Below are 15,675 nucleotides of genomic sequence, written 5' to 3'. Positions count from 1 at the left end.
CGCTCTGGATAAGAGTGTCTGCTAAATGACTAAAATGTAAATGTAAAATGTCTGAGAGGAGAGGGGAGGATGAGAAGATATGAGGATATGGGTGGAGGAAGAGAAGAGAGAGGAATGACATACTCAGAGTATAGTAGAGTTACAATATGTGCTTGAGTTGGTTGGGATGGTTGGTTAGGTGGAGTATGGTGCATGGTGCATGCAACCCCAAAAGGTAAATGGTTTGATTCACACAAGGGCCACATACATGCACTAAATATACTATTTGTTCTTGGTAAGTTAAATGACCATAGTACATCATACTATAAATAAGACTAGGAGTGTTTCCTGATCACGTGACATAACCTTATAAACTAGGGCCCGGAGTTATTCCTGTTTTCCTACTCAGGTCACATGGTCTGGGAAACTGCTGGCTTAGATTGTACTATTTTATAATATAGTACAGTATACATACATAGTATACTGCAGTATAGTACGGTACTCACCGCAGGGTCCTCTGTGCTGGATGTGGATCTCTTTCTGCAGTGCGCAGCCCATGGCCCTCATCTCACACTGGCTGCCGTAGCTGTGGCCGTCACTACCGCACACCAGGTCGGGCGTCTGGGGGCAGGCGCCAGCGCACTCACATACAGGCTCGTCGTTCTTCACCACGCACACGGCGCCGAACTCGCAGGCCTTCCCTAGGCACGGGCTGGGAGTGTGTAGATCTGAGACAGGAGACAGGGGTTAGTGTTGAAGGGGGATGAGGGAGAGGTGGAGAAGGAGAAGGAGGGGTATTGAGGCAGGGAAGGGTAGGGAACTCGGGATAGGTTAAAAGAGAGTAGAGGTTGATGGAGGATTAGGATCAGAAGGTTTGAAAAAAGGGGTTGCCTGGTCAATGTGGATGCACTGCTAATTGTCCCCCCCCCCCCCTCCTCTTTTGTACCTTTACAACCCTATGGACAAGTCTAAAACATGTAGCTGACTCAACTCCCTCCTGGTAATATTTTTTTTTTGGTAATTTTATTGGCCCTAAGTGTCTGATCCCTCTGTATGAGCCAATCAGAGGTGTCTGCTCCTCTGTATGAGCCAATCAGAGGTGTCTGACCACTATGGATGAGCCAATCAGAGACCCACACCCTAAGTTCTATGAGTAAAAACCTTGACCTTGTGTCATGGATAGGAAACTGGCGAGGAATGGTAGAGAATAACATATTTTTGTATTTATAGGGAAGTAAACAGGTGCTGATTAATTGATGTTTCTCAGCATGGCGTTCTTCAAACGCAGCCATTTGCATCTCACCGAGAGCCTCAGAGAGAGAGAGAGAGAGAGAGAGAGAGAGAGAGAAAGATGATGAAGAGAGCTCTCGCTATGTGGATAGAGAAGAGAGGGAGGGAAGAAAAGAAACAGAGGACAAGAAAAAGAGCAGCACTCTGCTTAATAATTCAAAGCCCAGCTCCTGGGCAGAGACAGATATGAAGAAGTGGGAGAACATCAGAGAAGCCGCTCTCTTCTCCGGCCGCCCCACTACACTGTAACTTCATTAAATTGGAGGCCTGGTTAGAGAAGAGACTGCCAGGGCTTCTGAGGGGAGTAGTGGGATGGCGTTCCATGTGGCGCCGGTTGTGCCACTGCCAGGCCATTTAGCAAGTGGGTCAGAAACTGAAAAAAACGGGAAAGAAACGCGTAAAGACGACAATGTGATCCACGGAATGATACTGTTTCATCATCATAGCATTTATTTTCCTTCATTCCCCCCGATCAAGCCTTCATCAGTATTGTCTCCAAGGTTAGGCGTATGTTAGCCGTATTGTAAGGGGGTGGATTGAGTTGGGGATGGGTTGGGTGGGTGAGTGGAACGGATTGACAGTTGAAACCCCAAGGTCTCGGAAGACTGTGGCATACAGTACATCCTCGTCAAGCCAAGCGGGCAGGAGAATTATGCAGGGGGCGGCAAAGCCATGCGAAGGAGGCTCATTGGCATGTCTGGCGCGTGGGGGAGTAGTGCAGTGGCGCTAAACACAGCGTGTCTGCCGTTTGGGAGACAGATTAAAATGCAGAGGGAAGAGAATGTGAGGATGCATTTGATCCCTGGCTTCCCAGCGAGAGAGATTGTAGACAGGGAAAAGATTAGAGCGGAACTCGGGTATGTCAGGGGTGGTGGTTGGTGGTGGGAATAGGGTTACAATACTGAACCCAGGCTACCCCCCTCCTACAACCCCTCCTGTGTCCCCTCCTCTCCCCATGGCAACCAAGGGTGCAGTCATTACACTGATTATTATGTGATTAGACTAGCATCTCGCCGGGCGCTGTTTAAGAAGCTGCCGCCGATTAGTTTCCGAACGCACGAGTGTGTTTAATACTCTTAATATTCCCCCCTGAGCCTCATCCTGGCGCTCTGGGTAAAATCATCAACATATAGCAGAAGGTAATTTACCACTGTGGCTCTATCTGTCTCACAGAATACCAGGTGAGAGAGGAGGGGAACAGATAGGAGTGACGTCATCTTGGAACCCTGGAAGAGGCCTGATGTAGCAGTTTGATAGCTAGCGTCTAAAATCACAGGATTGTTGTGGAAAACACATTCATAAGTGTCAAGATGGACACTGTATGCTTTCCGGCGCACCATGATGTCTGTGTTAGGGGGTAGTAGTTAGGCTGCAGTGTAGAGGGTGCGTATTATTTATTCATTTCAACGAGTGCAGAACAAACGTTTGGGCTGTTAGGCCATCGTCTGTGCGATAGTGTCTCTCCACAGGATGATTCAGCGCTATAAAAAACCTCACCTATGTTCTATACTTCTTTACAAAAAGAGAGCAGCAGAAGAAACAATGAGATAAGGCCGATACTGGTGTGGAGGAGGAGCCAGGCTACATCTAGTGTCCATCGGCGACCGTAATTGAACAAATCTTTATGGATCCTGAGCAAGGAGACAAGGCGCTCACTTTTTCTAATGGGAACGTTGCGGCTTAAGTAGTGTAACACTGCTATTGATTTCTGTGTTGTAGGAAAGCCAGCAGTTTGAAAGAGCTCCGAATTGACATGTAAATATGTATGTGGGGGAACTGTGCCTAATTTAGCCGGGCTTCAAAAAACGGTATTCTGCCTGATCTTTTTTCTACACTGTGTGTGTGTGTGTGTGCCTGTGTGTGTGTGTGTGTGCCTGTGTGTGTGTGTGTGTGCCTGTGTGTGTGTGTGTAGCGCTGGATACAGAGGGTGAACGGCACACACACACTCGTGGCCTTCAGAATGGTTCACAACCCATTTCCCAAGGCCCAGCTCCCTTAAATGCAACTGCAGCCTCCGACAACCCTTTAGTCCCTAGTTTTCTTTGTTTCTACCCCAAAAAATAAAATGAAAATAATCCCAAACAAATACCTCTCTTTATTCTTTCATTCTCATTCCCCCACTCCTTCTGGAGGCAATGTTTTTCTCTCAGAATTATTCAATCAAAAAAGAGAAGGGGGGATGGCGAAACTCCCCAAGTTCTCTGAGAAATCATCTTAGCGTGGAGAGAGAGTGTGAGCGTACGATGAGAGACTTTGAGAAACCTACAGCAGCCCTTATACCCGGCTTTGGTAATTGAGAAGATTTGCATATTCTCTCAGTCTGAAAATAAATCTCAGGGAACTGAAAGAGTATTTTCTCCCTCAAAAGCAGTGAGGGAGACTTTGAAACAGCAGATTGTCATCCCAGAGGTCTGGGTAGAGATGGTAGCAGTGGCTGTGCTGTTCAAGGACTGGAGCTTCCGCAGCACACAGACAGACAGACAGACATATTCCTCAGTAGAGAGGGACATATACTGGGAGCCAGGCTACAGCAGTCAGTCTCATACACACACACACACAACATTTAATGTCCCCTCTTGTCACAACTTCCTCCGAAGCTGCCTCCTCTCCTTGTTCGGGCAGGCTTCAGTGTTCGTCGTCACCGGCCTTCTAGCCACTGCCGCTCCATATCTCATCATTCCATTTGTTTTGTCTTGTCTATTACACACACCTGGTTCATATCCCCTCATTAGTACATGTATAAGTGTTCCCTCTGCCCCCCTTGTCCTTGTGGGTGATTGTTTATGTGAGGAGAGAGTAGCTCGGTTGAGCTATGTGTATTTTGTATTGCCGGGGTATATTTTCCCTGTGTGCCTGTTTTGTTCCAGTGCGCCTGTTTTGCGCACTGGACTGTTTGACGTTATCCAGCGTAACTCTGTACTACGGAATAAACTCTGTATTCTGTGATTTACCCTCCTGCGCCTGACTCCTTCAAATCACCTATCACATAATCACCCACCCGCTATGGAGTCAGCGGGAGAGGAGCGCATGCCTGGAGTCATGGCACGGAGCATTCAACGATGCTAGCCAGCTGGGCGACCGGAACCAGCCATCCACACCCCAGCACCCAGAGGGATCCATATATCCCGACCACGGGAGTTCGACGGGACAGCCGCTCTCTGCCAGGGATTCCTCCTCCAACTAGAGCTATATTATTCCAGCATCAGCCCGGCCATCGGAGCGAGAGAAGGTGTCCGACCTCGTCTCCTGCCTCTCGGGGAAAGCCCTGGAGTGGGCCAACGCGTTCTGGAACGAAGGAGGAGCCGCGTTGTACAACTACGGGGAGTTCGCTCACCTCTTTAGGGCTGTCTTCGATCACCCGCCCGAGGGTCGAGAGGCGGGTGAGCGGCTGATCCACCTGAGGCAGGGGACGAGGACTGCGCAGGACTTCGCCCTGGAGTTCCGGACTCTAGCAGCTGGGTCCGGGTGGAATGAGTGGGCCCTCATCGACCACTTCCGGTGCCATCTGCGGGAGTACGTCTGAAGGGAGCTGGCCTGGTTAGCACTCCACAACCCTACCTTCTCTTGGCCGCAGAGGGTTCTCACGGGGTGGTCGCGAGAGTGTCAGGGTAGGTGTCTCGGTGATTCCGTTGGTGCAACCATGGTGGAAATCCAGACAGTACCTCCACCGTGTACATTCCCCCCGAATACCTCGATTTGTAGGCGACCAAGTTACCACCTCATCAGGCGGGGGATTCCATGATAAACCTCCGGGTAGACGCTGTGCCTCCCAGGAGTCATGTGTATCCCCTGTCACAGGCTGAAACGAAGGCTATGGAAACATACGTCAAAGAGTCCCTGCGCCAGGGGTTTATACGTCCCTCCACTTCGCCCGCCTCCTCTAGTTTCTTTTTAGTGAAGAAGAAAGACGGCGGTTTGCGCCCTTGCATTGATTATCGATCACCGAACAAGGAGACGATAAGATTTAGTTATCCTCTCCCCCTCATTCCTTCAGTGATCGAGTCAATACATGGGGCGCGCTTCTTCACCAAATTAGATCTCCGGAGTGCGTGTCCGAGAGGGGGATGAGTGGAAGACAGCATTCAGCACAACCACGGGGCATTATGAATACCTGGTGATGCCCTACGGTTTGATGAATGCTCCATCCGTCTTCCAGTCCTTTGTGAACGAGGTGTTTCGGGACATGCTTGGTCGCGGTGTAGTAGTCTACATTGATGACATTCTGGTGTATTCCACTACGCGCGCCGAGCATGTGTCCCTGGTTCGCAAAGTGCTGGCCCGACTGTTGGAAAATGACCTTTATGCCAAGGCAGAAAAGTGTCTGTTTTTTCCAGCAGTCCGTCTCCTTCCTCGGATACCGCATTACCACCTCAGGTGTGGAGATGGAGGGAGATCGCATTTCAGCCATGTGTAATTGGCCGACTCCAACCACGGTTAAGGAGGTGCAGTGCTTTATTGGCTTTGCCAACTACTATCGGAGGTTTATCCGGGGCTTTGGCAAGGTCGCAGCTCCCATTACATCTCTGTTGATGGGTGGGCCGTCCCGGCTCCACTGGTCTGCCGAGGCTGACAGGGCCTTCAGTAACCTGAGGTGTCTGTTCACCTCAGCCCCGGTACTGGCCCACCCTGATCCATCACTAACGTTCGTAGTGGAGGTGGATGCGTCCGAGGTAGGGATAGGCGCTGTCCTATCTCAACGCTCGGGCACACCACCCGAGCTCCGCCCCTGCGCCTTCTTCTCCAAGAAGCTCAGCCCGTGGGAGCAGAACTACGACGTTGGTGATCGGGAGCTGTTGGCTGTTGTCCGAGCCCTGACCATATGGAGGCACTGGCTCAAAGGGGCGAAACACCCTTTCCTCTTCTGGACGGACCACCGTAACCTGGAGTACATCCGGGCAGCGAGGAGGCTGAATCCTCGCCAGGCCAGGTGGGCCCTATTCTTCACCCGGTTTGATTTCACTCTATCATACATCCCAGGTACGAAGAACGTGAAGGCAGACACACTGTCACGGCTGTATGACACAGAGGAGAGGCCCAGAGACACCACCCCCATACTCCCGGCCTCCTGCATTGTGGTGCCGGTCGTATGGGCGATGGACGCGGATATAGAGCAGGCGTTACGCACAGAGCCATCTCCACCTGTGTCCAGCTGGGCTGCAGTACGTGCCTGCTCTTGTCCGTGACCGTCTGATCTACTGGGCACACACATCACCCTCCTCTGGTCACCCACGTATCGGTCGTACAGTGCGCTGCCTGACCGGAAATTACTGGTGGCCTACCTTGGCTAAGGATGTGAGGGTGTATGTCTCCTCCTGCTCGGTGTGTGCCCAGAGTAAGGCACCTAGGCACCTCCCAGCGGGTAAGTTACAGCCTTTACCTGTTCCACAACGACCATGGTCTCACCTTAGTATTGATTTCCTTACTGATCTTCCCCTCTCTCAAGGTAACACCACCATCCTGGTCGTTGTGGACCGCTTTTCCAAGGCCTGCCGCCTCCTTCTTCTGCCCGGTCTCCCCACTGCCATGCAGACTGCGGAGGCCCTGTTTACACACGTCTTCCGGTACTACGGGGTACCAGAGGATATAGTGTCTGACCGGGGTCCCCAGTTTATATCCAAGGTCTGGAAGGCGTTCATGGAACGTCTGGGGCTCTCGGTCAGCCTGACCTCTGGTTTCCACCCCGAGTCTAATGGGCAGGTGGAACGGGTAAAATCAGGATGTGGGTAGGTTCCTGCGGTCCTACTGCTAGGACCGGCCGGGGGAGTGGTCGGTGTTCTTGCCATGGGCCGAATATGCCCAGAACTCTCTCCGTCACTCCTTCACTAACCTAACGCCATTCCAAAGTGTTTTAGGTTACCAACCGGTTCTGGCACCGTGGCACCAGAGCCAGACCGAGGCTCCTGCGGTGGATGACTGGTTTCGGCACACGGAGGAGACGTGGGACGCTGCTCAAGTCCACCTCCAACGCGCCGTGTGTCGTCAGAAGGCCAACGCTGACTGGACATCGAGGGGGCCCCGGCGTACTCCGTCCGTTCCTTCCTGGATTCGAGGCGTTGGGTGGGGGGCCTTCAGTACCTCATGGAGTGGGAGGGGTACGGAGGAATGGTGCTGGGTCCCGGTGAGGGATATCCTTGATCCCTCCCTGTTGCGGGATTTCCACCGTCGCCATCCGGCTCGCCCTGCTCCGCGTCCTCCTGGCCGTCCCCGAGGCCGGTGTCGGTGCGCTGCTGGAGCTGCGCGTCAAGGGAGGGGTACTGTCACGACTTCTTCCAAAACTGCCTCCTCTGCTTGTTCGGGCAGGCTTCGGCGTTCGTCGTCACCGGCCTTCTAGCCACTGCCGCTCCATATCTCATCATTCCATTTGTTTTGTCTTGTCTATTACACACACCTGGTTCATATCCCCTCATTAGTACATGTAGAAGTGTTCCCTCTGCCCCCCTTGTCCTTGTGGGTGATTGTTAAATGTGAGGAGAGAGTAGCTCGGTTGAGCTACGTGTATTTTGTATTGCCGGGGTATATTTTCCCTGTGTGCCTGTTTGTTCCAGTGCGCCTCTTTTGCGCACTGGACGTTTTGACGCTATCCAGCATAACTCTGAACTACGGAATAAACTCTGTATTCTGTGATTTACCCTCCTGCGCCTGACTCCTTCAAATCACCTATCACAACTCTGTTTATCAGACGAAAGAGTGTGTGTGTGTGTGTGTGTGTGGGATCCAGAGTGCCGCAAGCGTCATCAAAGACGTGAGAGACAAAAAAAGGTTTGTTGGCAAGGGATGTGTGAGTGAGGAGATGAATAACTCTCCTCTGTTCAATAATTCTTCTTCTAGCTGCAGTCAAGAAACTGTTTAGGAGTAGACATCTCATACCAGTCCCTAGAGGCTTCTCTAAGAAAGGACAATGTTTCTGTCTCAGACATGGCGACTTCGGAGTCTGAATGCCGCCACCGCTTTCTGCCCTTCTCCCACCAGCCTAGGCCAGGCTCCCTCCCCCCTCCGCTCCCCTACTTTCCTTTTGTTTTTAATTAGTCTGATATTTTATAGTGGCGAGCTCCGAGTTTAAAGGGCAACTCCACCACTTTTCAACCTAATTTGTATTATCTCCAGCACAATACCAGTGTCAACATACTATACACTCAGTGTACAAAACAATAGGTTCACCTTCCTAATATTGAGTTGCTCCACCTTTTGCCCTCAGAACAGCCTCAATTCGTTGGGGCATGGACTCTACAAGGTGTCGAAAGCGTTCCACAGGGATGCTGGTCCATGTTGACTCCAATGCTTCCCACAGTTGTGTCAAGTTGGCTGGATGTCCTTTGGGTGGTGGACCATTCTTGATACACATGGGAAACTGTTGAGCGTGAAAAACCCAGCAGCGTTGCAGTTCCTGACACACTCAAACCGGTGCGCCTGGCACCTACTAACTTACCCCGTTCAAAGGCACTTACAGTAAATATTTTGTCTTGCCCATTCACCTTCTGAATGGCACACACACAATCCATGTCTCAATTGTCTCAAGGTTTCAAAATCCTTCTTTAACCTGTCTCCTCCCCTTCATCTACACTGATTGAAGTAGATTTAACAGATGACATCAATAAGGGATCATAGCTTTCACCTGGATTCACCTGGTCAGTCTATGTCATGGAAAGAGCAGGGGTTCCTAATGTTTCGTACACTAAGTGTATGTGAAAAAAGCACATTTCTACGTTTTGTAGAAAAAAATATAAAGTTAAAAAATTAAAACATTTTAAAAACAGTGATTTTCAAACACTATGAGATTCACAGTGACACGGGGAGCAAGAAAATACCCTCCTTTGGGCTAGAAACCTGTTGCATGTTTTGAAAATCATTGTTTTTTACTTTTCATCCTACCCTGTGATGTCACAGAGAAGCATTTTTTTAGGACCTTTCTTCATATCTTTTTGACTACAGATCATAATAATGCGCTGTTTTCACATACAGTATGTAGACACTGGTTGGTGCTGGAGATGATGAATGAGGTTGAAAAGTGGCAGAATTGCCCTTTAAAACCAGGGTGATTAGAAGTCCCTGTCAGATGAAGTGGGCTGCTGGGGTGCTGCAATGCCACCGCGGAATGCTAAAAGAACCATAACCGCCACATGCCCACCCACTGACAAATGTTCTGCTACCTGTCTCCCCACCAAGAGGCGTAACGCCCCCCACTGACAAACGTTTTGCTACCCGTCTTCCCAATCCCAAGAGGGACGTTGCCTCTTCCCTGTCTCTCACTAAACTGCCACATTAGTCAAGATTTAAAGGCCTTATCTGACAAGCAAATATGGGATTTCTCGGAGTCGACCTGAGTATTACCTCAGTCAAAGCCTTGTTGAGCTGAACACACTCGGCAGGCGGTTTGTATATAAGCCTGGAGAGATGGAGTGTCATGTTCTTAGCCGTGTTTGCGTGGGTAATGTTTGCGGTTTAAGCCTGTACATATGGATGTAAATGCAGGGAGATTATCTTATGCGGTCGAGCTTCTCCCTACTCATGCATATGTAGATTGGAATCTTCCCTGTTCCAATTCCGGATTACTCCCAATGTCACTATAAGAATCTAAGAAAACCCATCCCTGGGCTCTAGGTAGCCAATTGGTTGAGGGAGAAGTGGCTGCCGGCGCTGCCCACTGGGTAGAAACATAGTTGCCAGGAATGGGAGAGAAAAGTCTCAATATTAGCATATGGTAAACCGAAGGCCCGCGAGCCGTGTTTCCCTGCTTCGGAGCACTTATCACAGAGTAATGGCTGCAAGGGGACAAAACCAAACGCCTAAGTCCTCCACTTGGCATGTAAAACCCCAAACACATTTCTTTCTCTTCTACCGGACGACATAGGGAACACAGATGAAGTGAAATACAGCAAACAGAGGGAGAGAGCGGGGGGGGGGACAGAGAAAGACAACAGCGAGGGAAAAAAGACAAAGATGAGCTCCTCCATCTCATGACGTGTATACTTACAGAGAACAGAGAGAACAGAGGAGAGAAGAAGGAGAGGGAAAGGAAAGACAGACCACCAAACAGCAGATGGGCATCATTGGCATGGTGGGCCTGGTCCGGGTGCACTGACCAGCAGCACACAACACATACACTGTAGGAGAGGAAGAGGAAGGGAGGAAGCAAGGAGGGGTGCAACAGACGGGGTAAGGGGTGGATCGCCATAGGAGGACCCTGCTGTACCCATAAGGTCTGATGACTGCAGCAATTCTGCCACCACCGACACCCACTGACACACACACAATCACACACCACCACCACACACAATCGCTATTGGCCGCTATAATCCTTAACACCACTTCACCGTCAACCTACAGTGCCATCAGAAAGTATTTTTCCACATTTTGTTGTGTTACAGCCTGAATTTTATGTCACTGGCCTACACACAATACCCCATAGTGTCAAAGTGGAATTATGTTTTTCTAAATTTTTACAAATTAATTAAAAAATGAAAAGCTGAAATGTCTTGAGTCAATAAGTATTCAATCCCTTTGTTATGGCAAGCCTAAATATGTTTAGGAGTAAACATTTGCTTAACAACTCACATAATAAGTTGCTACCTTTGAATGACTACCTCATCTCTGTACCCCACACATACAATTATCTGTAAGGTTCCTCAGTCGAGCAGTGAATTCCAAACACAGATTAAACCACAAAGACCAGGGAGGTTTCTCAATGCCTCGCAAAGAAGGGCACCTATTGGTAGTTATTAATTACACTTTGGATGGTGTATCAATACACCCAGTCACCACAAAGATACAGGCGTGCTTCCTAACTCAGTTGCCGGAGAGGCAGGAAACCGCTCAGGGATTTCACCATGAGGCCAATGGTGACTTTAAAACAGTTACAGAGTTTAATGGCTGTGAAAACTGAGGATGGATCAACAACACTGTAGTTACTCCACAATACTAACTTAATTGACAGAGTGAAAGGAAGGAAGCCTGTACAGAATAAAAATATTCTAAAACATGCATCCTGTTTGTAACAAGGCACTAAATTAATAATGCAAAAAATGTGGCCTGTTTGTCCTGAATACAAAGTGTTATGTTTGGGGCAAATCCAACACAACATATTACTCAGTACCATACTCCATATTTTCAAGCACAGTGGTGGCTGCATCATGTTATGGGTACGCTTGTAATCATTAAGGACTGGAGAGTTTTTCAGGATAACAAAATAAATGGAATAGAGCTAAGGACAGGCAAAATCCTAGAGGAAAACCTGGTTCAGTCTGCTTTCCACCAGACACCAGTAGATTAATTCACCTTTCAGCAGGACAATAACCTAAAACACAAAGCCAAATCTACACTGGAGTTGCTTACCAAGAAGACATTGAATGTTCCTGAGTGGCCGAGATACAGTTTTGACATAAATCGGCTTGAATATCTATGGTAAGACCTGAAAATGGTTGTCTAGCAATGATCAACAACCAATTTGACAGAGCTTGAATCATTTTGAAAAGAATAATGGACAAATGTTGCACAATCCAGGTGTGGAAAGTTCTTAGAGACTTACCCAGAAAGACTCACAGCTGTAATCACTGCCAAAGGTGATTATTAACATGTATTGACTCAGGGGATTGAACACTTATGTAATGAAGATATATGTTTTATTTTCATGAATGTTTTACAAATGACAATTAAATCAATTTTAATCCCACTTTGTAACACAACAATATGTAGAAAAAGTTAAGGGTTGTGAATACTTTCTGAAGGCACTGTAACTCCCAGAGCAACTCCATTAATTAGATTCATTACCAAACATCACTGGAGGTCCTCGTTGGGTTCAATGGGTACTCAGCCTATTATTGTTTATGAGTATAATCATAGCCAGCGACTGGTGTCGTCGCGCAGCGGCAGAGATGCTAATCAAATAAACATGCAAATTATAAATATTCACCGGAGAGACTTGTCACCAGGCATACGTTTCAGGGGTTTTTCTCCCCAATATCTCCTCATTCGCAGAGGCTCTTTGTCAATGACAATGTCTCTCCGACTGAGTGATTTTCTGTTAACCTCCAAGGGGAGAGTGCGTGTGTGAACGTGCGCACGCAAACACACACACACACCCACATGCATGCACACATACACATACACACACACACGCATGCACACACACACAAACACACACACAGACACACACACAGACGCACAGACCCAATCTCGCACCGCTCTTAAATGGCATTCATACCATTTATATAACTATCTAACTAAGTACTTCACTGTGTGTGTGTGTGTGTGTGTGTGTGTGTGTGTGTGTGTGTGTGTGTGTGTGTGTGTGTGTGTGTGTGTGTGTGTGAGAGAGAGTGTGTCTGCCGGCCTGTCTGTCTGTCTGTCTGTGATCCGCTATACCATCTTATATGTCCATGTCTCGCAGGAGTGAAAGCTTTCTTCCAGCTCTCAGGGTCAAGCGAGAGGCATTTTAAGCCACTTTGACTTCGTTTTTCATCTGAGCATCCGAAGAATGCTAAGAATTGTCCTCTCGCAATCCACCACCATTCACATTTAGCCCCCTATAAAGTGGCCATCTCATGAGGGACTGACCTCGAACACATTCCTGTGAAACTTGATTGTGGCTTATGGATGAAAATACACACCCACAAATCATATACAGTGGGGAGAACAAGTATTTGATACACTGCCGATTTTGCAGGTTTTCCTACTTACAAAGCATGTAGAGGTCTGTAATTTTTATCATAGGTACACTTCAACTGTGAGAGACAGAATCTAAAACACAAATCCAGAAAATCACATTGTATGATTTTTAAGTAATTCATTTGCATTTTATTGCATGACATAAGTATTTGATCACCTACCAACCAGTAAGAATTCCAGCTCTCACAGACCTGTTAGTTTTTCTTTAAGAAGCCCTCCTGTTCGCCACTCATTACCTGTATTAACTGCACTTGTTTGAACTCGTTACCTGTATAAAAGACACCTGTCCACACACTCAATCAAACAGACTCCAACCTCTCCACAATGGCCAAGACCAGAGAGCTGTGTAAAGACATCAGGGATAAAATTGTAGACCTGCACAAGGCTGGGATGGGCTACAGGATAATAGGCAAGCAGCTTGGTGGGAAGGCAACAACTGTTGGCGCAATTATTAGAAAATGGAAGAAGTTCAAGATGACGGTCAATCACCCTCGGTCTGGGGCTCCATGCAAGATCTCACCTCGTGGGGCATCAATGATCATGAGGAAGGTGAGGGATCAGCCCAGAACTACACGGCAGGACCTGGTCAATGACCTGAAGAGAGCTGGGACCACAGTCTCAAAGAAAACCATTAGTAACACACTACGCCGTCATGGATTAAAATCCTGCAGCGCATGCAAGGTCCCCCTGCTCAAGCCAGCGCATGTCCAGGCCCGTCTGAAGTTTGCCAATGACCATCTGGATGATCCAAAGGAGGAATGGGAGAAGGTCATGTGGTCTGATGAGACAAAATTAGAGCTTTTTGGTCTAAACTCCACTCGCCGTATTTGGAGGAAGAAGAACGACGAGTCCAACCCCAAGAACACCATCCCAACCGTGAAGCATGGAGGTGGAAACATCATTCTTTGGGGATGCTTTTCTGCAAAGGGGACAGGACGACTGCACTGTATTGAGGGGAGGATGGATGGGGCCATGTATCGTGAGATCTTGGCCAACAACCTCCTTCCCTCAGTAAGAGCATTGAAGATGGGTCGTGGCTGGGTCTTCCAGCATGACAACGACCCGAAACACACAGCCAGGGCAACTAAGGAGTGGCTCCGTAAGAAGCATCTCAAGGTCCTGGAGTGGCCTAGCCAGTCTCCAGACCTGAACCCAATACAAAATCTTTGGAGGGAGCTGAAAGTCCGTATTGCCCAGTGACAGACCCAAAACCTGAAGGATCTGGAGAAGGTCTGTATGGAGGAGTGGGCCAAAATCCCTGCTGCAGTGTGTGCAAACCTGGTCAAGACCTACAGGAAACGTATGATCTCTGTAATTGCAAACAAAGGTTTCTGTACCAAATATTAAGTTCTGCTTTTCTGATGTATCAAATACTTATGTCATGCCATAAAATGCAAATTAATTACTTAAAAATCATACAATGTGATTTTCTGGATTTTTGTTTTAGATTCCGTCTCTCACAGTTGAAGTGTACCTATGATAAAAATTACAGACCTCTACATGCTTTGTAAGTAGGAAAACCTGCAAAATCGGCAGTGTATCAAATACTTGTTCTCCCCACTGTATAAGACCATATAGGTTATTAATCAAATAGGGCGGCATTGTCTTTCTCGGCGTGGCCAACACTGGTGTCCGTATAATTAGTGTAGTCTGTGCCCCCCCATAGGGGACAAGTGGCCCTTGAGGGACATGGTGAGTGAAAGGGCGGACGACAGTCACATTAGGGGGGTTGTCAACACACTCACCGCATGTGACTGAGATTTACAGGCTCCAGCGGTTTGGTGTCATATCTGGAGGATTTTCAGCCCTCGGATTGTGGCATGATTGAGCTATAAACTAGCACTGCCTCTCACCAAATGTGTGTGTGTGTGTGTGTGTGCATCTGGGGGGTGGTGGGGGGTAGTGACAGCCATGACACCCCATCATCCAAGTTTTTCGCTCCCTATCCACCTCTTGGTTGAAGCTCTAAGAGCCATGGGGAAGTGACAAAAGGCTGGCCAATGCCAGGCGGCACACGATGAAGGACTGAACCACTTAAGCTTATGGGGGTGCATGGAGAAGACTACACACAGAAGGAACGCCACAACAGCAGCTGGATAGGAGGACTATTGATGGTAAAAGACAGCAGGGCCTTCAGTAGTTTGAAGGGTGTGTGTGTGTGTGTGTGTGTGTGTGTGTGTGTGTGTGTGTGTGTGTGTGTGTGTGTGTGTGTGTGTGTGTGAGTGTGTATATGTGCATACCTCTGCTTTTGGTCACTCTAAAATGCTGGTGTGTTTGTGATGTGCCATTGCAGTTAGAGAATGTGCCATTGCAGTTATGTGCTAAAGGGTGGCCCAGTTAGGATGCCACAACCACGTTCTTTGTGTAGTACAGTGAGAGACAATGGCTGCCACTGTCACAGTGATGAAAGAGTGCCACGGGCCGTAACTGTAACTTGTGCTCCGTTTGTGCTATTGATCACGTCGTGACAAAGAGGCCACTTAGACACACAGACACACACACTGTCACATTCAAACAGCTTTGCACACACACACACAACCAAACAAAATCAATGCACACAAGCTTGCACACACACCCAAACCCTCACTCACTTGCGCACGCACACGCACCTGCCAGGGGACTTTGTCAGGGCAGTGTATCCTAGAGTCTAGTGGAAAGGAGACTAACGGTGCTGGGGACTCTATCTAATTCAGACACACAGAGGAAGAAAGGCTTACGAATAAGGAGAGGAGGAGTAGTAAGAGA

The 15,675-nt window shown here is 48.4% G+C and overlaps 1 protein-coding gene across 1 annotated transcript in view; it reads right to left on the bottom strand.

Moving 5' to 3' along the window:
* Positions 1–15,675, bottom strand: part of LOC311148223 (agrin-like) — a 175,812-nt gene that overhangs the window by 74,853 nt on the left and 85,284 nt on the right. The window contains exon 7 of the mRNA XM_084185112.1: positions 486–707. Coding sequence (XP_084041238.1) covers positions 486–707 — 222 coding nt within the window. The remainder of the gene's footprint in view (positions 1–485; positions 708–15,675) is intronic.

This window comes from Coregonus lavaretus (assembly GCF_964263955.1).
Source record: "Coregonus lavaretus genome assembly, chromosome: 20".
Classification (NCBI taxonomy): domain Eukaryota; kingdom Metazoa; phylum Chordata; class Actinopteri; order Salmoniformes; family Salmonidae; genus Coregonus; species Coregonus lavaretus.
The sequence above is the reverse complement of the archived record's forward strand: the minus strand, read 5'-3'. Positions and strand labels throughout refer to the sequence as shown.